General features: G+C 38.4%; 1 protein-coding gene across 2 annotated transcripts; it reads left to right on the top strand.

The window, feature by feature from the left end:
• Positions 1 to 259: 259 nt before the first annotated feature.
• gal3st4 (galactose-3-O-sulfotransferase 4) lies at positions 260 to 23,975 on the top strand. Of its 2 annotated transcripts, none has more exons than XM_053233101.1 (4): positions 260 to 760; positions 13,929 to 14,039; positions 18,785 to 19,091; positions 20,057 to 23,975. In XM_053233101.1, exons 2-4 carry the CDS (start codon positions 13,933 to 13,935, stop codon positions 21,053 to 21,055), a joined length of 1,413 nt encoding a protein of 470 aa, XP_053089076.1. In that variant the 5' UTR covers positions 260 to 760; positions 13,929 to 13,932; the 3' UTR covers positions 21,056 to 23,975. The 2 variants fall into 2 exon arrangements, with proteins under 2 accessions (XP_053089076.1, XP_026791841.3); XM_026936040.3 differs by lacking the exon at positions 260 to 760 and adding an exon at positions 11,055 to 12,075.
• Positions 23,976 to 25,099: the final 1,124 nt, after the last annotated feature.

Below are 25,099 nucleotides of genomic sequence, written 5' to 3'. Positions count from 1 at the left end.
GAACTCATTTTTCATACTAGTGTGTATTAAATGGCACTGAAGAAGCAGTACCTAATGTGGGTTATTTTAGAATGGGCTTGACCTAAGTGGAGAAATTACACAGCACACACACACACACACACACACACTCTATCTCACTCTCTCTCTCTCTCTCACACACACACACACACACACTCTCTCTCTCTCACTTACACACACACACTCACTCTCTCTCTCTCTCACACACACACACACACACACACTCTCTCTCTCTCACTTACACACACACACTCACTCTCTCTCTCTCACACACACAAAACTCTCTCTCTCTCTCACACAAAACACACACTGTCTCTCTCTCTCTCTCTCTCACACACACACACACACACACACACACTCACTCTCTCACTCACACTCTCTCTCTCTCACACACACACGTGAGGGACAGACGGAGATGCAGTGGGGGATGGTGGACTGCCAGACACTGGCTTAGGTTGCATGTACCTGATAAACACACTAAGAGGGGTCGAGCACATAACACTGAAGTGTATTTCGTCCAAAAAGCGCTCACTCCGTCAGCTGGACTGCGTTTTTGTTTTCCCTCGTGTACCACAAGAGCATATTTTCAGAGTGTCCTCAGTGCTCTCACACCCGGCTGTGGCTCCTGGAGGCGGACAGGGCAAACAGCTCCAGCGGGAATGACCGAGTTCTCGGACCGCTAGGCGAAATTTCACCAGATTCTTCTCTCAGCGCGGCTACAGCTTCAGTAGTGAGCAGCACGGTGAGTACACAAGTGTCCCCACAGCTAGCACAAGCGTACTAGGGACGTTTTATAGAGTTCCCATTGCGCTTTCCAACAGAAACAACCCCACCTGAAAGTTTAACACGCAGCAACTGTATTCCTCTTTTTCAGTAAACCGAGCGGATTCCCACATGCGCGTGGACTGATGGGAAATCACAACAGTTGTGATTTTTACAGTAACAATATAACCATGGTGTGCATGCGGTTTATATGCCAACACAACAACACAACATAACTACACGCTTTCTGAGCTGTAAGCCACATTATCCAGTTTGGGATTCCTCTTAGTAAAATACAGTTTTGCTCTGTTTGGTTGTATTGTGTTTGTTTTGGTGTTAAAATGATCCCAAGGCTTTTGGCATGGTAGGACTCAAAGTGTAGGATGTAATTTTCCACTGTGTGAAATTAGTAACTTTACTGTAAAACAACAAGTAAACAGATAACAGAACTAACAAAGAAGTTTTCATTTTTTTGGACTTCTATTGTCTTTTGATTTCACTGATTTTTATAGTCTCCTGACTTGAAACTAGAAAAGTCTATCCTGAAATAAATGATATAAAACATCACATATCTGTTTGAGTCTGTAGGAGCATTTTTACTGCTTGTTAAACCTACTATAAGGACTTAAAGAGTTCATACAGATGTCTTTGCATGTGCGTACTTGTTCAGCGTTGATCCAGAAGTTCTTTTTATAACAGTCCTTAAATGGATGTTCAGGAGTTGTCTTACCTACCTTGACATTAATCAGATTATTCTGGCTGGTCGATTAGTGAGGCTAAGCTTGTTCGGGTTTATCCCATTTCACAGTCACTAACTAATTAAAGTCAGTGTGCAGTCCATAATTCAGGCTTGTAACCTACTGTGCATGAGCTGTATGCAAAATCATTTGCACAGTCAACAAACTAGCACTTGAAACTGCCTGAACTTAAAAAAAATAATAAAATAGAGTACATTCCACTCAATAAAAACTCACAAAAAAAATTAGAAATTTATTTGAAAACCTCTTCTGATTTGCATACATGAATTAAACCAATGCACAGATCAGTTTTCTCACCTATCTGTCCTTTGACTGAATGGTATTCTTGGAAAAGGGTTACTCCAGGTTGTATGCTTTATGGGAAACCTGCTTATATTGGATCAGGCAGCAGGAGCATGAGGTAAATAAGAACCAAGCCATTCCAGAAATGATTAAAAATTCCTCTGAGCCAGTGGTTTGATTCACTCTTGACACAAATCCTAAACAATACCATATCTTTATAAATCCTTTCTTCTAAGCAACTGTCATGTTATGGCAACAAGCCTATTTTAAACATCTAAGGTTTGCATACCACTGCTTGCGGCATTTGCTCTCCGTCTGCTGGATTCTCCGTCTGCCTTTTCCACAACAGCTCCATAACCCTGCTAAATAATACACGTCTATGCGAACATGGCCCTGCTTGATAAAATATTAATGTGGAGAAACTGGGCCAGAAGGCTACACGGTTGTTCTGCCCATCCCAGCTTTCTGGTCTGTGGTTTTCAACCCTGCTGAAAGTGACCCAGCAATAGCCTGAGAACATTCTGCCTGAACCCAATAGATACCTTTGGAATAATGTCTGAAACAAACAGATAGGACAGTCACAACAAGCTCTAGTCCCTAGTATATTATATATTTATAGCATGTATATTATATATACTACATGGTATATAAAAGACTTTGAGAACTGGCTGACTCTCGTGTTGCTTGTTTAGCAGTTCTTTCAGATGTTTATATGATTTCTCTGATAAACTGTGAAGATATTTGGACCTACACCATATGGCCAAAAGCATGTGGACACCTGACCAGCACACCCACATGTGGGCCTTCTCCAATCTGTTGCCACAAAGGTGGAACCACACAATTGCATAGAATGTCTTTGTATGCTGTAGGATTATGATTTCCCTTAATTGGGCACAAACCTGTTCCGGGATGACAATGCCCCAGTGCACTGTCCATAAAGACATGGTTAGCTAACATTGGTGTATAAGAACTTGAGTGGCCTGCACAGAGCCCTGACCTCAACCCCTTTGAACATCTTTGGGATGACCTGGAACGCTGACTGCACCCCAGGCCTCCTTGCCTAACATCAGTGCCTGATCTCACTAATGTTCATGTGGCTGAATGAATGCGCAAATCACCACAGCTATGCTCCAAAATCTAATGAAACATCTTCCCAGAAGAGTGGAGGGCACTAAATCTGGAATGGGATATTCAAAAAGCACATATGAATGCCAGGTGTCTGCATACTTTTGGCCATATGGTGAATATAGGGATCTCTATGAGAATGTGTAATAAGTATTACTTTCATACCTTCTGTTGTAGTTTCCAAGATCCTCTAAATATATACAATGTAAACATGACTCCACATTCTGTAGTTAATATTGAGGTTGCTGATAATGGCAAAAATAAAAAATAAAAAAAATCACAAGACATCTCCATGATGCACAATATATCACTAATGCTCACTAACAGTTTTACCCTGGTCAGGGTTGCAGTGGCTCCGGAGCCTGTCCAGGTAGCACTGGGTGCAAAGCAGAAGAATTTAGCCCTAGTTTAATATTATATTACAGGGGGAAGTAAGGTATCTGACATTTAAAGGGATATAGTCCCTTGTAACTACCTTGGATTGCCAATTGACTTTTGCCAATTGACTGAGGAAATCAATGAGACATTACACAGATAATCAAGCCAAGGTGTGTGGTTTAGATGCCAGTGATGGTTGCTATGAACAGCTTAAGAAGGTTTCGATTAGAGCTGGACAGATTAAGACCCTTCTAATGTCTGAGCCATGCATAAACTCAGTGATTTGTAATTCTGTTGTCTAAACATGGTCAAACGTGATCGATCGGGTTTTATGTTCAAAGTGTGTCTAAAAAGCACTATTTAGGCCAAGCAAATCACATCAGAATAACTGACAGCCATATTCAGTTCAACACTGTGTATCCTGTTGAGAGTTGCTTATTACAGTATGCTGCTGTGAACATTTCTTATTATCTGCAAAATGTGAAATTCAAATATGATGTCTGTCTTTTTGAAATTCAGCCAGAGAAATGTAGACACACTCTGGTATGGTCTTCAGTATTCACTAAACCTCTTTCATCTCTCTGCTGCTGCTGCTGCTGCTGGGAAATACATACACTGGACTTCCAATTACAGTTCCATATGCTCAAGTTATGTTTATTTAACGTGGCACATGGCGCAGTAAAAGGCATATTTTTATTGCACAGACTGAAAATAACTTGGTCAAGAGTACATAAATGATTTACTGGGTTAAATGATTAAGTGTTGCGACTTCCGGTTTGGCAATGTGAGGTGAAGACGCGTGTTTGCAGAGCTCTCGATAGTTTCTGATAATATATGCTTTAATAGTGCCATTTAAGTAATTAAAACGTTTTTATAAGTGTTAAAACAGTGCTTAGTGCAATCGTATTGATACAGCAAGATGAGCAAGAACAAATGAGCAGTAAATGCCCCGCCAACAACGAGAACCAGCATAGCTAGCAAATTAGCAACGATGGCTAGCGCAGAGAAATCTGAAGAAATCCCTGCAGATAACGACGGTGTCTCTATGAGCTAGTAACGGAGTTAACAAAGCAACGAGCTTCGATAAAAGCAGACATCTCGGCTCTGATTCAAGAGGCCATGGTGCCGCTTCAGACATCGGTGAATGCTTTAACAGAGGCGTTAGCAAGTTTTCAGTCCCGCCTGTGCGCCACAGAGACGCTCGCGAGCGATAACTTAAAGCTGTTAAAACTCTTCAAGAGCAAAACGCGACGCTTGAGGATCGAGTTGACTTAGAAAACCGGTGACGGAGAGCAAATCTCAGGATTTCAACGTTCCAGAGAACATCGAGAAAGGCCAGTCTACTGTCAAGTTCGTGTCCGAGATGCTAATGGAAATCATGGGTGAGGAAGTTTTTGAAAAGCCTCCCGCGCTAGAACGAGCACACCGATCGCTGGGTCCAAAACCACAGGAAGGTCGAGCTCCCCGGCCACTGGCTCTGTGTTCTCACAGATTCCCGGAGAAGGAAAAAGCGCTGAGATGGGCCAGACAGAATGAGGCAAAATACAGGGGCTCGACTATGAGAATCTATTCAGACATCTCCGCTGATCTCGCCTGAAAGCGCGCCACATTTAAAGACCGCTGCTGTATCAGAAGAACATGCGATTCCAGTTGCTTCATCCAGCAGGGCTACGAGTTCATCATGAGGACGAGACATTCCTCTTCAATACGCCTGAGGAAGCGCAGCAGTGTTACGATCAGAGGATTGCTACACGTGAATAACTCCTGGTATCATTGCAACGATACAGTGAATTACAGAAGAGACATGTTGACTTTGAGGTAGGCCTAAGACACCATGATAACCGGAAAAGCCTTTTCAGGACACCCCTATTTCTAAGTGCACTTTCTGTTTTAGAGGGGTTTATATGTTTTTCTCTGTGCTGATACTTGCAATGCCTTATTTATTTTATTTTTATAATTCATTGGTTATATTATTGATCCTAGATCCTGAATATTAGGTCTAACTTCAAGCAATGAAGGTGTGCACCTTCTGTTTTAGGGTGATTTATATAGGGTGATTTATATAGGGTCTCTTCCTTGACGCCTTATTTTCATTCATTGAATATGTCATTGACTTTATATATGATAAGGTTTAAAACAGTGATTGGTCTGCTATATTACACAATGCACTTTATTTAGCTGAGCTAATTTACGTATTCATGATCAATGACTCAGTGACTGTAGTTTGGCAAAAAATTGATGTCTTGCTTCTGTAGTTTTGTTATTATGCGGTACTATATTAATAGTGCTTCAGATCTGCTTATACACTTATTTGTTATTATGCAGTACTGTATTTATTAATAGTGCTTCAGATCTGCTTATACACTTATTTGTTATTATGCAGTACTGTATTTATTAATAGTGCTTCAGATCTGCTTATATACTTATTTGTTATTATGCAGTACTGTATTTATTAATAGTGCTTCAGATCTGCTTATATACTTATTTGTTATTATGCAGTACTGTATTTATTAATAGTGCTTCAGATCTGCTTATATACTTATTTGTTATTATGCAGTACTGTATTTATTAATAGTGCTTCAGGCCTGTTTATACACTTATTTGTATTCTTGATTTTGCATTTTATGCTTAACTTGATAGATTATTTCTTCACTGATAAAAGGCTTATCCCGGCAATAAAAAACATAGAATACTCTGCTACTGTCGGACCACGTCCCCGTAATTCTTGATATTTGTTTTTCTTATAACTACCCAACACGGCCAGTATGGAGACTAAACACAACTTTACTTTCAGATGCAAACTTTTGCCAATTCATATCTTGTGCAATTGGCAATTTTCTACTAACTAATAAAACAGATTCTATATCACCATCACTATTATGGGAGACATTTAAGGCTGTAATAAGGGGAGAAATAATATCGTACTCTGCCTCATGTAATAAAGAAAGGAAAAAAACACAGCAGAAACTCATTGAATCTATACAGAAAACTGACCGTCAGTATGCTAAGGCCCCAACAGCAGAGCTGTATAGAGAAAAACTTTGTCTTAAGACAAAATATGATTTATTATCAACAGAAAAAACAGAATGTGATTTAGTTTTTGCCCTTGCCAGGTTTTACGAACACGGTGAAAAGGCAGGCTGTCTCCTTGCTCAACAGTTAAAAAGTAAATCAGCATCTCGGCTTATTCCAAAGATTAGGAAAACATCGCAAGAAACTACAGTAGATCCCCAGGAAATTAGTTCTATTTTTCATAAATATTATTTAGATCTGTAGTTCAGAATTTCCACATGATGACTTTCATGTCAACATTTTTGGCTAATGTTAACCTACCCACAGTTAAATTAGATCATAAGAATAATCTTGATAAACCACTACAACTTCAAGAGATAGAGGATTCAATCAGAGCCATGCAGAGTGGTAAAGCTCCGGGACCAGACGGGTTTCCCGTTGAGTTTTATAAAAAATTTCCTTACAACTGTCCCTTTGCTTCTTAATATGTTCAATCACTCTCTTGATCAATCAAAACTGCCATCAAGTCTTTGCAGGCCCATATCACAGTTCTCCTGAAGCCAGATAAAGATGCCCTTGACTGTAGTTCTTATAGACCTATTTCCTTACTAAATGTAGTTGTTAAAATTTTATCTAAAGTACTGGCCTCTAGAATAGAGTATATAATACCAGATATTATTTTACAAGACCAGACAGGCTTCATAAAAGGGCGCCACTCTTTCATTAATATTAGGAAACTTCTTAATGTTGTGCATTCTGCTGCGTCAGAGAGTAATCCTGAAGTGATTATTTCTCTAGACGCAGAGAAAGCATCTGATAGAGTCGAATGGAACTATTTATTTGCTGTATTAGATAAATTTGGATTCTGCTCAAAATTCATTTCCTGGATTCACCTGCTTTATCATCAACCAATGGCAGCCGTAGTCACAAATAAGATAGTATCACAATATTTTTCCTTGTCTAGAGTAGGGATGTGCGGTATACCGGTACTGGAAAAATACCGGTATATATTATATTTCAAACGGTACGATATCATAATTTTGCTCAGTTTGGTATTTCATTCGCTGCTATTCCGAAGTTCACCACTATGCGGCAGTGTTACTGACGCGAAACCGGCAAGTGTGAAAACGACAATGGATCAAACAAGTGAAACTCACTCTACACATCCGAAATGAATAAATAAAGAAAGCGGTAGAAGTGAAATATGGCATTACTTTGCCTACAAAAGTGATGAAAAAGGTGAACCAGCCGACCTTAATTCACCAGTCTGCAAGCGCCGCGATAAGTCATGTGCTGCCCCGGGAGGCAACACATCAAATCTTAGCAAACATTTGTCACTCGCTCATCCTGATTTGTTCAAGGAGTTAAAAGATTGACAGGTGAGTGTCTCTTTTAACTGATTTAATTTAGACTTTTATTTTAAAGAGATCCTTAATATTATTTTTAGTATTAGTAATAGTGATGAAGGGCATATTACTGCTGTGACGACCTCTAAAGGGAAGCAGCTGAGTGAGTGAGAGAGAGAGAGAGAGAGAGAGTGAGAAGTATAAATGAAGAGTTTGGTTCCAAAACGTGATAAACGCCATTTTTAAAAAAATTGACTTCCCGCCAAAATCAGTATTGTATCTGGTCGGTACTGAAAAGTCAATTTTAAATTTTACGCAAAATGCGATATCCGCCGTGTTATTCTGTCATGTTTTCTCCCTATCTTTCCAAACCGCGACAAACGCCAGTCTCTCTTCTCTGCAGAATGCGGTACATCCGCTCAACCAATCACAGCGCACCATTCCACGCATTGTAAACAGTAAACATGTAATACACCTGGCATCCTAGTTTTCCTCATCTACTTTGTACTTTGTGATCAACAAACAAACAAAAAAATAAATAATTTTTCATTAATAAATTAACGGCATTGATGAACCTGATTGTGATACATTTTCTTTGCACCATTTGATAAAGGTTGAAAAGATATGAAGAGATGATCCTATTTTAATGTCATCTCTTCAGTTTTTTTTTTCTTCCAAAATTAAAATTTGACCTATGTTCCATGTAGTTTTTTTTTTTTACATTTTCTTTGCACAATTGTTCATGCAGAGTTTCAAGCAGTGTGTTTAATAGAATTGTTTTCAATTCACTTATATTTTGAGGCTGGTTATTTGTCACCTATGGTATCGATTTAGTATCGATACCGAGGTATTAGATCCTAGTATCGTACCAAAGTCAAAATTGTGGTATTGAGCCATCCCTAGTCTAGAGGCACATGGCAAGGATGCCCCCTTTAGCCCTTTGCTATTTATTTTGGCTATAGAGCCATTATCATAAGTACTCAGATCATCACAGTCTATTAGTGGTATTAAAAGAATGGGTGTAGAGTATAAAGCCTCTCTATATGCTGACGATCTGTTATTATATATAACTGACCCACTATCATGTGTCTCTGAAGTTGTGAAGATATTAAAAGAGTATGGGTACTTTTCAGGTTATAAATTAAACTTCTCTAAAAGTATATGCTTCCCTATAATTCATATGGCAGATCAGATTACAGATACAGACTTGCCCTTTTGTATATCAAAATCAGGATTTAAATACTTAGGAATAAATATTACTCGTTCAAACACTGATCTGTTTAAAGCAAATTTTAATCCCATATGTAAAAAACTTGAATCAGATTTCCAACGGTGGAGTGTTATATATTTGTCTTTAGCTGGTAAAATCAATTGTGTTAAAATGAATGTACTACCCAGATTATTGTATTTATTACAATAATAATACTTGGGGGGATACGCCAAGGATACGCAGAGAGTTTCTTGAAAGACCTAAAAAGGATGGAGGACTGGCTCTACCAAATTTGCTGAATTATTATTGGGCAGCAAATTTACAAAAAGTTGTTTATTGGTTTCAGTCCCCACATACAGAACGGTGTGAAGCAGAGGTTAAATCTTGCAAATCAACATCACTGGCGGTTCTTTTGTAGTGACTTTTTCATTGATAATATTTTTGCTAATTACAATGATCTGATTCAAAAATTTAATATTCAAAAGTGAGATTTTTTTTTTGATATCTTCAGGTTCGTCACTTTATTCAGGCCCATTGCTCTGTGTTTCCTCAAATGCCCTCTGAATCAGAATTGGACTTGGTTCTTAAGACCCCTATACACCTCAAGGGCCTCATTTCCAAAATATATAACTTAATTATGACATTCCAAAATATATCACTAGAGAAGATCAAAACAGAATGGATAGGAGAGTTGGGAATTGACATATCCGAAGACACTTGGGATAAAGCTGTTGACAGAATAAATAAGACTTCATCTTGTGCACGACTCAATCTGATGAAAGTTCTCTACCGTATTCACTATAGTAAAACCAAATTGGCTAAACTATACCCAAATATAGATGAAACATGTGATCGTTACAATGCATTTAAGGCAGATCTAACCTATATGTTCTGGTCATGTACTAAACTGAGACAATTTTGGTTTTCAATATTTGAGATTTTAAACTTTGCATTTAATTTAAGAATTCACCCTAACCCAATAATGGCTTTGTTTGGAGTCACAGGTGACGACACTCACATAACTAGAGATAAAGAAAATGCCTTGGCATTTGCAACATCAATAGCTAGAAGAAGAATTCTTTTAGAGTGGAAATCACCAATGCCACCTAAACTGTCACTATGGCTTAGTGATGTAATGTTGTTTCTAAAAACTGAAAAAATCAAATATTTTCTCAGAGGATCAACCAGAACGTTTTACGAAACATGGGATCCTTTAATAATCTATATCGAGAAGAATGTACTCCTCCAACTTTGAGGCCCCCCCCCCCCCCCCCCCCCCCCCCCCAATCCCCTCCCTCCTCCCTCCTCCCCACTGCCCCATGTTTTATTTATTTATTTTTTAAATTTTATTTATTTATTTATTTTGAGCTGTGGGTAGACAAAGTGAAAAATTAATGCCTCTGAAAGTGCCTCTGTCACTGAATACTTTCAATGTACGTTGTTCTGACAAAAATTAAAAAAAAAAAAAAAAAAAAAGATTGTGTTGCAACATTTACAGTAGGATATGAGTGTTATTTCCCAAAATCACTGTAACACATGGTAATGACCATCTTGACACTTGACATTTAAAAAAAGGCCAACTATTTGTCTACCAATTTATTGGTCTACCATTTTATTTCTTCTTTGTGAGTTAGTGTTAGTCATTAGTTTCTCAATAGCTCAATGCTCTCTTCCCATTTGTAGAACCCACAGTCTGGCTTTATACTCGTGCTCATGTCTCTTTCCATGTTTCCTTTTATTTAACACTTGAGTTGCATAATTCATAATACTATTTAACTAATCAGCAAAGAATGTTTAAAAATGTATTTTTGCACCATATCACACAGTGACTGTGCAAGCATAGTACAGAGCAGCAACACACATCCTAAATCACATAAACATCCCAAAATAGTCCCTGGTTTGATTGCTCACTTATTGCCTGGAAGCAGTGTGTAACTCAGTATTGGGTATAATTCACAGTCAAAGAGAGCAAAGAAGGATTTTTTTTGTTTTGATCTATATCTATCTATCTGTCTATCTATCTATCTATCTATATCTATCTATCTATCTATCTATATATATATATATATATATATATATATATATATATGTATAGATATATAGATATATGAAATTTAACCAGTAATGTTGCAAGATTTATACTATTTTTTATTGTTCAGATTTAGAAGTTAAAATGATTACTACCGAATAACACATGTTCAAAGAACTCATGACACTGCAGGGAAGTGTGACCCAAATCTAGTTTTTGACAGCATGCACAGCAAAAACCACAGGCAGTATGGCATTTTCAATTCTCATATGCTGTATTGAAATCTGATCCACATCTGATACTGTACATGGCAACTAGCCTTCAGTTTAAAGGCATGTCAGAATACTTTTTTTGTTGTTTTTTTGCAGAAAGTCACTGAGAGGTATGTCAGAGTCGCCCTTGATGCTCTGAACACATCCATGCTGTAGTTTGGCATCCAGCTATGTCTTTCCAAAGTAGCCACTATGACTCCACAGAAAGCCAGCATTAAAATCTTGGCACTATTTCACCTCTTTGCCCTTGTAGTGATTTTTTCTGCATTCGCACTTGGCACTGACTACACATTAGCTCAGTGTGGAAAAAAAAAAAACCCAACTTTAACAACTTCCTGGTGTTGCTTCTTCTGTTTACTTGGAGTCTTGGGCTAGCTCACAGTTGCGACCTTTTCAGATTAAGGTAATGTAACCTGTGTAACAGAAGAACTGGATTTGTGTAGTAAATAGAAATGAAACTCCTTAGACTTTGTCGCAAATAAGATTTGTGTGCATTTGACCGCACCGCACCGCTGGGGTATGACGTCACACAGGGGCTGATATGAAGCTGCGTGAAGCCGCTCCAAAACACACCCACTCACTCCCCTTCCTCTCTCCGATCACACACACACACACACACACACACACAAAAGGCGCGTCACCACCTCAATCTGCTGTTGCACAGAAGCCGAATCAGTGCGGAGTGGAGACAGAGACAGTACGCGTAAGACAGCAGTTCATTCCGCTGTCCTTTCAGCTGGACTGGATTTGTGTCCATGGATCGGTCGCAGGGTGTCGTGATGGCTGGGTGGATCTGAAGCGTTGCTGCCGATCTTAGCCGACATGCACGCGGTCTCTGGCGACAGCGGCCCGGCTTTATCATGCTGTTCAGACTCTTCGCGAGGTAAGCGCGCGCCGCAGGGACTGAGTGCAGGGACTGAGTGCAGGCTGTGAGTGCAGGGACTGAGTGCAGGCTGTGAGTGCTGATTGCTGAGAGAGGATGTGGCTGCCATTGTGGGAAGCGATGTACGAGACATTCAATAACATTCATGTCAAAACAAAGGCTGTTCCGCCTCCTCGATCATCGCACACACTTTTCCTTTTTCTTTCCTTTTTCTATGCACTGGAGTTAAAATTATAACTGAATATAACATGCAGTTATTAGCCATTGCTGCTGCTTTGTGCATCAGATTACAGGATAAAGAGACTATTGTTTTCTTCATTCTTTAGCGAAACGGAGCCCTGGTCTCCACACAATCCTCTCCTTGTTTATTTTTTAGATTGAATTTTATTTTTTTACACTCAATGCTATGTTGTAACATTTCTCAATGCCTGGCAAAATAGCCTGATTGTGTGCACTTGCCTAACAATACAGTGGTAAGACTCACAGCCTAGTCAGTGTATGCTGAACGTGTTTGACGGTCTAGCTCTTCCTCTGGCTCTGCACAGACATTTTGGAAGAAAGGAGGAAAAAAAAAAAAAGAGAGCACTCTCAACCCACATCCACACCCACTCCACCCGACATGCACAACATTCCTCCTACTCCTCCTCTATCTGATCAGGCATCCTTCTCATGACATGAAACGTTATTCCTTGAAAGCATGTTGTTAAGCAATACACCAGGTGTTTATGTGCTGAGATCAGCTGGCTGGACATAAGATCAGTGTTGAAATCATATCTCTTAATGTAGAACATGAATCTGCTTAAGCTTTACTCATTGTATCACATTTAGTCCAGCAGCAATTCACACAGTCATGTACAATAATTTTCAGTGATGTCTGACTTTATTTATAGTAATAGCCAGCCATCAGTTTTGTCTTTCTGGATCATAAACCTTGATAATTTCCTAGCTCTATGAAAGGTCAGTGATATAGGTCCCCTGAATTGGGGGGTTTCTAAATATTTCCTGTATGTACACACAAGCATACTCATACTTTGCATGACGCCACCCAATAGGCCATTGTTCATTCACACACACACACACACACACACACACACTTGTTACGTTGTAATATCCTTGCATGTGGCTGATTGCAGCCTCTTTGACATTTCCTGATATATTTCCCAATTCCCAAATTAGGTCTGCACTTAATTATAATTATCAGCATTCCATTGTCACTATCATTGGATCAAGATCCTATTACCAACCAGTTACTAGAAACAAGGATTGCTTTGGTAAAACGTACCCACATGCCTGAGAGAGTGCTTTTAACTCGATACTTTATGATATCCCGCACTGTTTTTTGTAATTTCCTGTTTTAATGCTTCACGTATCATAATATTTTGTTCTTAATGTTGTTTTTTTCACAGATTACCTTCCATTTACCTGTGCAATTTTGTTATTGATCTTCTGTACTTGTAATTTTTTTCTTTTTAGTTTTATTTACTTTTTGCCTGGCTTAGTTCAGCCTAAAGTTCAGCCCTTTAGGCTGTGATCAACAAGACCCATAGTCTACCAATGTAATGTACATTTGCTACAAAAAGCAATTATAATAATTCAGTTAGTTTTAATGGTAGTGTTTGTAATTTTCATTTCCAATGTACATTTTCATTTCAGTTTAAGACCGTTTTTTTGCTTCAATATTCTTAGTCTTGGTTTACTGTATAAATCCACTTTTGTTTGTCTCCATCTATCTTCATGCTTATTTTCTGCTGCTGGGTGAACACCTCATTTCTCCGTTCTTACATCATCTGCCATGACAGATTATTCTAAATATTAATTTCTTTTTTTTTTCGTATTTTTTTTCTTTGCACTAGGAGGATGCGCTGGCTGGGATGCTATCGGCTGGGACCCATGTGGAAAGCACTCCTGGTGTTTGTGGTCATCGCCTTTGCGGGCCAACTCCTGGGGGTCCTCTTCAATAAAAGGTCAGAAGGTGGCCTGGTCCCCTTCAGCATTTCACATCATAGCATTTTTTCTTGGTCATTACCTTTTGTGATCAAAGAAGCCCATTTGTAGTGTATAGTTATTCGTGAAGGCTCGTCCTGTAAGTACTTGTGGGGCAGTTTTTACACCCCTCACCCTGTACAGAGTGCAGACAGCATTTTTGAAATTTTATTTTCCAGTAGTAGTGGGAGGTATGTCAAAAAAAGTATATCATGGTATAGTTCAGAATAACCCTGGTATTAGTATATCTGTGATAACATGTTGTCCTTCCACTAGGGCCATATTTATTGATCAAAGTTTTTTTTTGTATTCTTTGGTTCAAATGAAAACCAAAATGAATATGCATTATACTGTATGTATTCAAGACAAAGCAAATGAAATATAAACTATGCCAACATTAATCATGATCACTATTAATCACTATTTATTTAATGGCTATAAAAGTAAATAATGGGTTTTATTTCCATAAATAAAAATAAACATCATGTTTTGAGTTTGTGATCCCACTAACATAACCTCACATGCTGCTAACAAGCAAAATCTGTTCAGTTTTTTAAACGGGAAAGACCAGTATGCGAGCTCTCAACATAGCGGGCATGTCCAATGCTGAAATGCTAACCAATCTGTTCATAATAATGTGTTGACCTACTACTCAGTCAAAGATGGTGACTTTCAAATCAACCAAAAAGGCTTCAAAACTGCACAATGGGAGTAAATGGTGCCATGTTGTCCACTCATATTTACAGTCATAGGTGTGCAGTTCTGATGATAGAAGGTAGGAGCCAAAACTTAAATGCTTCTAAAGCTAACTAATTAAAAGTAAATTAAATAATGTATTTAGCGGTGTACATTGGTTGTTTGATTTACACCTTACATTCTAGGCTTCGTACTAGCTTTGTTGCCAGCTGCATACACTCACTCGAGGCAACAGGGATCTCTGCTGCTTCCTTAAAAGCTTTATTTTTCTTCCTAATGTACTTCCTAATGTACTAATTTTTATTCCTAAGAGGAACTAAACCAAACTAAAGTTGTTAATTTGATGAAATCTCAGACCACGCATACAATAGGAACTGGGCCAAGGAATTATTCGGTCCAGTAGTTAGATGGTCAGTTTAATTTATGATACCTAATTTGCACAGACTTGAGAAAATCTCAATTCAGATGCTACTTGTCACAATGGGGCTTGTTGCTTGCTGTCGCTGAAATTGCAGCCCTGTGTCACTCGTACTTCGAGAATGAATAATCGTCTGTCACCTTGTCACTTGCTTGAGAATGTAGGATTTCAGGTAGTGAGCATAGTTGTGCTGTGCTTGTTGACACACACAGTCTGGATATCGCAATAGAAAATCATGTTGTCTGTTTTTTCACATTGTTCAGTCTTTCTGTCCATAGTGTCGCATTCTGTGTGGATTATTTGTTGTTTTCTCACCTAAAGGTGTTCTGTACCAGTTTAATAACATGGAGAAATCCATAATTTTTGAGAAAATTACAGCTGGTATACCAAATCAACCATCATACTGCCCACATGTCTGGTATGCCTAGCTGTTTTATTGTAAGTATTTTTATTAAGACTTTTCATCCTCTCTATTGATAGAACGACATATTGTGCTAGATTGTCAGGAAGGAAAACACTGGACATGAAACATCACCTAATACAGAGGTATTCAATCTGTGGGGCATTGCAGAGCGGTGCGGGTGAGATGGAAAATACACACAAAAAATTTAAATGACTGTTTCAGACCTGCCAACACATTTTACGTAGGAGCTCTGCATTGTAACAGCAGAACACAAAACATGCCATGAGAACAGTCTTTTTTCCCTAAAAAAAAAAAAGTGGCAGATGAGCCAGTCAACATATGAATCCAGAATGACTGACAGTTGTCAGGTGTTTTGAACTCTCCATTTGGAAGATGTGCTGATGGAACCCTTGTTTTCTGTCATGAATCGTTTTTAGTTCATTAATGTCAAGTAAGAACTATCAATATACTGTTTGTCTGACTTAACTATAAAATAAGTATATAGTTAGCAACAGTTAACTATTAATTAGCGATGACCTTTTTAGAGAAAAATCTTTTGGTTTTTGGCCAAAAGAGAAAAAAGGCTGAAAATTCTGACTAAAGATAAAAAAGATAGGCCTACAACTAAGGCATATTCTTTGACTTTACAAATAATTTGCATGGTTACAATGGTTACAAATAATTGTAATTGTACTGACTATTGTACACTGAACAAAGCAAACACTTTGTTTGCTTTGCTCTCCATTCATGGTTTCACTAGGGACATTACACAATCTAACTGTAAAAGGCTTATAGTGAAAATGTACCGTGATATGTTTCTCACTGTTCACAGCATTTACTATCCTCTTCTGCTGTATTATACGACTTATTTTCATGTTATTTTATTTAGTTTAATTATATTATATTCCAGATCATAGATAAAGTACAGTAAGTGTAAGTATATACAGTGCCATAAGTATAAGTCAAGTATAAATAAAATGAGTAATAGAAAGTGTATTCTCTATTTAGTTATTGTTTTTTTTCCCCACTGCATGAGTATACTGTTCTTTTTCTTTCTTTTCTCTTGGTATTTTCACCTTTTCCAGAAACATTTCCTCTTTTTTTTTTTTTTTTTACTTTAAAAGTCTGCAGTTAAAGCATTACTAAATTAATTGTTGCGTGGGCTGTTAGTGTACTAAACATTAATCAGTTTTGAAGATTTTTAGTGAATTACTTGTGGGGTGTCCTTTTTTTTTTAAATACTACTTTGATTGCAGCTACAGTATCACTCAGACCGATCACATTTACTTTGGGAAGTCATGGAGCTTGACCTGCTTCTTTCTCCTTGGGTTTCTTTAGTTTTTTCCCCCTTATTACCTTTCTTTATTTATTCCCCTTTCCTTCATTCCCTATCAGTCTCTTGTGACGAAACAGAAGCTTCTCTGTCTCACTCTTTTTCTTTTGCGGCGACATTTCCTAGTCTTTGTCAGATAGACTACAGGGAACTTTCTTCTCAGGCTTCACTTGCACTTAAGTAGTTCCTTGTAGGACTGCACACCAATTAAACATTTTTTGACAAAAATGTCACTAGGCAATTATCCTTCCTGCTGAACCATTCCATACCACTATCACCATCACTTTGTCTGCTTGGAGACACATCAGCAATTAACATTACTAAGAGAATCACCAAAGTTCTTCTCACAGTACTAACCATCACCAAGAAAACTATTCTGAGAAATTGGAAATTAAAGAACACACCTACATAAATCAGTGACCCCCTAACTATATACCTGTAATATAACAAGAACAACCAATCACAAGACTGGAACACTGCAGCCACAGCACATAATCACAGTCATCCCAAACATCTGTAGACTTTCACTGAAACATTCATTCACACATGTATATAAATGACATGAACACACACGCACACAATCCAAATGATTGTTGGTTGGTTATTGTTACTACTATTACATTATCCTCAAGTAAAGTTTATTTATCATTTGCACAGTATGTTGAGACATACAGGTCCGTAAATATTTGGACATTGACAAAGTTATTGTTATTTTATCTGTCTACCACAGTATATAGCAGTTGAAATTAAATAATGAATACTTCAAATCAACTAAAGAAATCAACTCTAGACCTTGTAAGTGAAGTAATGTGTTTGGTGAGCATAAGACGAAGTATTGCACTGTGCTAAGTGAGTTGTAAAGCAGTGAAGTGTAAAGTGACCAAGGGGCAATGGAAAAAGTATGTGAATTGACTCAGTGACAATGAGAATGGTAATAAGCTGGCCTACAGGCCATTTACCTAATAGCCTTTAGGTAAAACTATTCTTTAGCCTGCATCTCCATGAATGGTTACTCGAGTAGTTTGTGCCAAATAGCAATCGAGAAAACAGTTTTTGTACTGGATGAGGTCTGCTTTCAGATATTGTGTCTGGTAGATGTCTTGTATGGCTGGGACTCTATTGCCTGTGATGAGTTCTGCTATTCTCAGCACTCTCTGGAGAGCCTTACGGTTGTGGGTGGAGCAACTTCCATACCACACAGCGATGCATCCAGTCAGGATGATTTCTCTGCTACAGAGGTAGAAGTTGGCGAGGATGTTAGGGTCCAGTCCAAACTTCTTAGGCTTTCACAAGAAATAGTGTACCATCTGCCAGTCTGTAGTTTCAAAGCAATCTTGAAATATGCTGATAGTATCTTCATTCTACTGATAAAAGTAGAAAAAATTTTGTGAAACAGAAATTGGAATTTCTGTTTGAGTCTCTGTATGCTTTGCAACTGTCCCAAAGTGCAAAGTAACAATGGCCAAGATTCTGGGCACCACATGTGTGGAAATGACTGTGCTGGATGAATCTATAATTGTATTTGCAAATGTAATACTGTATATGTTTGTTTTGTTCATTTATTTGTCTTGTAGTGTCTTACATCTGTTTCAACTCTCAGTTTTTGTTGTCTTATTGCTGATTTTCACATTTGTATCAATCTGTAGTCCCCCTTTTATAGAAACTTACTGGCTGAAGCATCTAATAACACTAACAAAGTCTCAATAGTCATCCAAAGAGTGGTGGTGGTAGTTACATGGGGGGATGCCAGTACAACCCATTTTACTTAGTATTACACCACCATGCTATTTCTCTATTATTATCTCTTATTATCTCTTATTATCTGATATCTGACTAAACACAACCGTTTGTTTTTGTTTGTCTCTTGTGCTGTTAGCTGGGTGCAGCCAGAGCGGCCTCGGTCTCTGTTCTCTCTTTCTGAGAACGGTCAGGGGCCTCCTCTGGGCTCCTGCAGGCCTCAGACACACATCATGTTCCTGAAGACCCACAAGACAGCCAGCAGCACTGTTCTCAACATGCTCTACCGCTTTGGTGAGGAGCAGCGCCTGCGTTTTGCCCTCCCAATGGGCTACCAATTTGGCTATCCACTCCCCTTCATAGCCCAGAGGGTCAAAGGGTACAGGGGTCCCCATGTTGCCAAGTTTGACATCATGGGAAACCACATGCGCTTCAACAAGCCAGAGGTATGGGAATAAATGTCGTTAAGTATGTTTTGATGTCATTGTAGTTTTTTTCATGCAACAATACTGCAGTGTGTCCTCTGAATGAGGTGATTTTTAGTAGTGAAGCAATTCTTGGACTTAGCTTGTAACACATAACTTTGTAAAAAATTACTTTCACGTATCTACTCACAGATGACATTAGCAATTTAGTGCACTCATAACCAAACCCATACAGCCAGGAGAGTTTCACCTGTTATAGATACAAAGCTGTCTGTTAACCCTCTTTGAAAAAGAAATATTTAAAAGCTTCCATAATTCTAATATTGTATCACTTTAATTAGAACATTAAAAACAGAAAAACGTCCATATTTAAACAAGTATATGCTTCAGCTATCTCATCTAGAAATATTCAGCTCAGTATTCAGCCCAGAACTGTACTTCAGATGGGTTGTAGAGATGAACTCAGCTTAAAAACAGGATGCTCTGTAAGAATAGTGCTTTGCATCAATAATACTGTGTTCATGATCCAGTTGTGAAACTTATAGTAAATCCCACACACTCTTAGGAATACATGTGATCCACTCAGTCACTCACTCAATCACCTACTCAAACTTAGCAGGCAGAGGATGGTCCACAAGGGGGAGCAACTACTCTAACAGCAAAATAAGTTTGTTAGGCTTGTTCTAGTGCTGACCCATGTCAAAGTACTAGAAAGTGTGTAGACATTTACATAACTGCAGGAGACACACTGCCCTGCACAGTTTGCAGTTTTCCCTACATCCATCCCACTCAGTACAGTTCTGTAAAGTGAAGGGCTTAAAGATTAGCTAACATGTTGAGAGTATGGGAAACCTCAAACTCTATAGGGCAGTGGCTTTCCAGGAATAGAGCTATGAACCAGTTCATTATTGTATACATGTACAGTACACATAATATTAACTAGACATAATACTAAATGTGATATCATGTTTATTCTCTGTCCACAGGTAGAGAAAGTCATGCCTACAAATACTTTCTATTTCTCCATTTTACGAGACCCTGTGGCATTAGCCGAGTCCTCCTATGCCTATTACAAAAATGTTGCCCCTGCCTTCCGACGTTCAAAGGGACTAGGCGACTTTGCAGATAACCCGAACAAATACTATGACCCCCGACTGCGCAACAACCACTATGCCCGCAACCTGCTATGGTTTGACTTTGGCCTTGATCACAATGCTAACTACTCCTTGGCTCTTGCAAAGCGCGGTGAAGCAGAAGTAAGACGCAACTTTAAACTTATCCTTTTGTCTGAGTACTTTGACCAGTCCATGGTGCTGCTCCGACATGCTCTCTGCTGGCCTCTGGACGCTGTTGTGTCCTTTAGCCTGAATGCCAGACAGCAGATATCCAAGAGCAGGTCAGGGTGGGTAGGGAAGGCAGCTGCTCCAGCATCTTTGCAACTGACGGAAGAGCAGCGTCAGAAGCTGCGTGAGTGGAACGCCCTGGACTGGCACCTGTACCAAGCCTTTAACCGCACTTTCTGGGATGAGGTGGAGAGATTTGGCCGAGCGAAGATGGACACTGAGGTGACCTTATTGAGGAGCAGACGAGAGGTATTGGCCCGCGTGTGTTTGCGCGATGGAGGCCGGCCGGTTGAAGCTAGCCGCATTCGGGACAGGGCCATCCGTCCCTTCCAGAGTGGCCTGGTGAAGATTTTAGGGTATGAGTTGCAGCCAGGTCTGGACAATGCTACGAGGCAAGCCTGTCTGCGTATGATTAGACCAGAGATCCAATACAAGGATCTTTTGGATCTCCGACAGTTTCCACGTGCCCAACAACTTCCAGGAGCAGCAGTGGCTGCAAATGGGCTTGCTGTTAAGAAGGATTCGTCACCTCATAGGAATGGACAGCATGCCGGAGAGTCATTAGAGAGGGATTGGGAAGGAACCATATTGGTCCGTAATCAATCCCAAGAACATGTGGACATTAAGGGAAAATTGAGATAGTGAGTGAAACAGCCACACTTGTTTTCCTGATTTATGGCTCCACTGGGCCTCTGCACTGCACTACTCAGAGTCAGAGTTAGATCCTGACTTGTAATACTTGCTCGGCTTCTGAACTCCTCTTCATCTTGCCCTGTTTAGGTATCATGCATTATATCATGTGACTTGGATGTCAGTGTGTAAAGAGCACTGTATTGAGGTATGCAGTGGTATGAATACAATGCAAATGGCCCCAGTATACAGAAGTGGGAATGATGCATGCTGGGTGATATGTGATGCAGCTCGTTTACATCATGGTGCATGGTGTCGGATTCTGCTGCTGCTTTCCTTGAGCTGTGATGTACAAAAGCATTTTGAATGCTACCCATTGTCACTCACTCCCACCAACTCATTTCACACTCCCTCCCACACACAGACAATTTGGCATTGAGCCACATAGCACTTTTCAGATTGACACTGCTTCTGTGCCTAGTGACAGCGCTGAAATAGAGCGCAAAGCCATCAACTGGAGAACAAATACCACTAAAACAGAATCTTGGAAATAAATGCAAAGAAAATCAATGATATTGGTTTGTGTGTCAGCAACTGATCAGCTTTGTAGTGCAGGACTGCAGGAGGAAAGCAGCTGCAGCCCTTTTTTTTTTTTTTTTTGCATTAGTTACCATAACAGGGCTTGTCACGGTCATGGCATTGTATCATGGCGCATATTATATAAGCTACATAAAATGTCTCCAGTTGATGGCACTGAAATAATTTAGCATAAATTAAATGTAATTGGCTTTTTGGTCCATCAGATGGAGTAGGCTATTCCGCTCACTGTAATCTACCTCTTGGCTCCTGTCAGAGGTTATTTTTTCTTATTTATGTTGCAGTTTTGAATATCTGTGTCTAAAATGGTATTTATTTGTCATTCCAGATGAATTTGAATTTGAATCATTAGTAAAGACTTAAACATTAATGTAGTATAACCAATGATGTCAGCCTTTCAGTGTTTTTTTTTTTTTTTTTTTTAATGACAGTGAATCGATACCACTTAACAGACTTGATGTAGGTAGAATTGTTCATGATTATGCTGAGGTTTTCTAGTGAATTTGGCATGACAGAGTTGAATACTTTGCAGATGGTGAATGTTAACTGAATACAAGAAATCTAGAATGTCCGTAAATAATCAAATACATCTAAAGTCTAAAATTTAGTGATTTTGCCTTACTGTATGAAACAAATTGGAACAGGGCTTGATTATTAATGCTTGTTGTATTCATGTTTTTTCTTCTAAAAACAAATCTTAATGTATGTAATGTATTTATAGTTTTCTGAAAATGCAAGTGTCTCAGTCTTGTGGTATGTAGAATGATGAATGGTGTGTAAATTTAGTATGAAGCTGACTGAAATGCACCGTACATCTTGATAAAGCTGAACGTATTAACGGGTCATTTAGCTTCCATGTTTAAAATTTTAAGTTTATAACTTTTATCGGTTCAAGCATAATTATTAAAGCAGAACACGCCATGTGTAGTCATTATAATTATAGTAACTGATGATGTGTAGTGTATGTTAAAATAATTTGTGCATGATTATAAATAGCACTCACTGACAGTATTTAATAGGAATATAGTCACCTGTGTTATTGTCATACTACATCTTGATTTTGTATTTTGCTATACTTTTCTATAACAAATCCACTTGAGCCGAGGGCAATATCTATAGGGGAATGTTGGAGTCAGAGAAATGTAAAATCTGTTTGTTATCTTTTTTTTTTTCATGTTCTAAATCAATATTTAGAGCTAATGTTTTGTAAAAGATCGCAAATAGTAGGAGGATTGAAAGTGTGTGCCAACCAATACAGACACTTATGCCAGCATATTGCATGATGGAAATGAAGCTCTACACTAATTAAGACTCCTTGGTCTCAACCAAAGCGTTGGATCTTTATATTCACAAAGTTTGTACTGTATAGGGGCTGCCCTTTTTCAACCAGGAAATACACAAGTATCTAACAGACTTTAGGGGATTGTAAGAAAGCAATATGATTTGATTTAGATGTGTTGTAGCCTTTTTATCAGCTCTTGCTGAAATTGTTGTTTTTTTTTGTTTTTTTTTTGACAAGACTAAAGGAAGCCTTCAGCTCATTTTGCTTGCATCTGGCAGTTCATATTTGTTTTGCACTGACATGATGGTATTCCAAAAAAAAAAAAATAATAATAATAACCAAGAGAAATGGCTTTGTAGAAAAAATTGCCCTTATTATTGGTCTGCTGGTGTTTCCATTATTCTGTCTACAACTGTATTAGTTTGCTGCTTTGTCATCTCAAGAGGGGTTATCTTACAGTCAAAGATGGTACACAAAAGAAAACTTGAATTTACATTAACTGAAATAGCATCAGAGATGTGAAAGGTACACCAAAGAGTTGCCGATACTTTTTAGTTATGAAATACAGAACCTGTGACTGTGAAAATGGAAATCCTTAGCTATAAATGAAATGATTTTTTTTTTTTACTATTATATCTGACAAAACACCCTCCTAAGGCACAGGAAGTTACAGAGTCATTGGAGATTGGATGCAACACCAAACAAAATCTTAACAGGGAGATTTCTAAGAAATATGAAGCAAGAAAGCTTTGCTGACCCAACAGTCTTTTCTCAGTACCAGAATCTTATGTCTATGCTGCAAATTTAATGTGATACTGTCACCGTGTCCTAATGTTTTACATTATAGTAAATTTACAATACAGTAAATATTCCATTTGAACCTTAGTAATTTGTGTATTATATTTATTCTATTTCTTTTTGTTACTTGAATATTGATGTTTGGTTAGAAATAACTTTTCAAACTACCTTTGTAAGTATCTTGTCTTGGCTCTATAGTTTACTTGTATGTAGATAAATGGGGGAAAAAGGTTGAATGGAATAAAAACAAAACTTTCAATAACAGAAACAACTGAATTGTTTTTTGTATTGAACAGGCCAAGTTTCTTAAATTTATTCAGTAGCCTACACCAGAGGTTCTCAAACTTTTTGCATCCAGTGGCCCTTTAACTGTAAAATAAATTCCAAGGATCCACTCTGTAAAGATTTAAATGTGTACAAAATATTTTGTCTGTTTACTAGAGCCATAGCACTATATTTTACTAAATTCTTCACCGACAGAACACAGTAAGAGCAAGTAAGTTGACGTTATTTTATAACTCTACTTCTTATTGCAGTTTTAATTAAACCCATTCAATTAATGTGTCCAAACAAACTAATAACTGAAAGAACTCAATAATAAATATAATAAGTTTGCTATTTTTGGGTTGTGATTTCCCTTGCTGTAACTAAACTACATAAGAATCATGGACCCCCTGGCTACATATCGCATACCCCACTATGAGAAAAAAGGATCTGACTGTTTTTTGTTGTTTTTTTTGCCGTGAACATGAATTATGTTCACTGACATGACACAGATAATTGAACGGCACATGAACACAGAATACAGCTTGAACTTGTCTATCAAGACTGAGGCTTTGCATAACAAACAGAGGCTTGCAGAGAGTCTGATTGGTTACTAAGAGGATGTCAATATTGAATCATTACTGGGTATCAGCTAGTATTCAGAGTCAGTATCAGTATTTCTCCTGATGAAAAAGCCAAAACACAGGGCAGGGTGCTAAAAATGGCCACTGACCACCATCTTTTCCCGCTGGTAAGTGCCAGCAGATGGAAACAATTTCTGATTTACAGTTACTAGTGCACTATCATAGACATGTTAATTTCAAAGAAACAACAGTAAAGCAAGTAGAAAACTCAAATCCTTAGGTATGTATGTATGTATGTATGTTGCCAAGTCCTCCCCAGTTTGGTCACCTGTCAAAATCCCACCACCAGCCAGTTCTCCCCTAACAACTGGGGAGGGTGAAGGCTAAAACTTAACACTCCATATCAAATAAGGCTGGAAAAAAACTGGCAAAGATGGTCTACCATATTAACCAGCTTGTCCTGTGTTTTGGCAGCTGATCAGACTGAACTTGATTTCCAGCAGGGTTGGAAAAAGTGCTATCAAAAAGGAT

This window comes from Pangasianodon hypophthalmus, chromosome 4, assembly GCF_027358585.1.
Source record: "Pangasianodon hypophthalmus isolate fPanHyp1 chromosome 4, fPanHyp1.pri, whole genome shotgun sequence".
Taxonomy (NCBI): domain Eukaryota; kingdom Metazoa; phylum Chordata; class Actinopteri; order Siluriformes; family Pangasiidae; genus Pangasianodon; species Pangasianodon hypophthalmus.
Note: the sequence above shows the minus strand (reverse complement) of the source record. Positions and strands in the feature narration are given on the sequence as shown.

Bases quoted from the DNA above. Each gene is read 5' to 3' on its own strand.
- gal3st4 (XM_026936040.3), top strand. From the start codon at position 12,053: ATGCTGTTCAGACTCTTCGCGAG. The intron at 12,076-13,928 runs GTAAGCGCGCGC...TCTTTGCACTAG, and splicing joins CTGTTCAGACTCTTCGCGAG to GAGGATGCGCTGGCTGGGAT. The intron at 19,092-20,056 runs GTATGGGAATAA...CTCTGTCCACAG, and splicing joins TGCGCTTCAACAAGCCAGAG to GTAGAGAAAGTCATGCCTAC.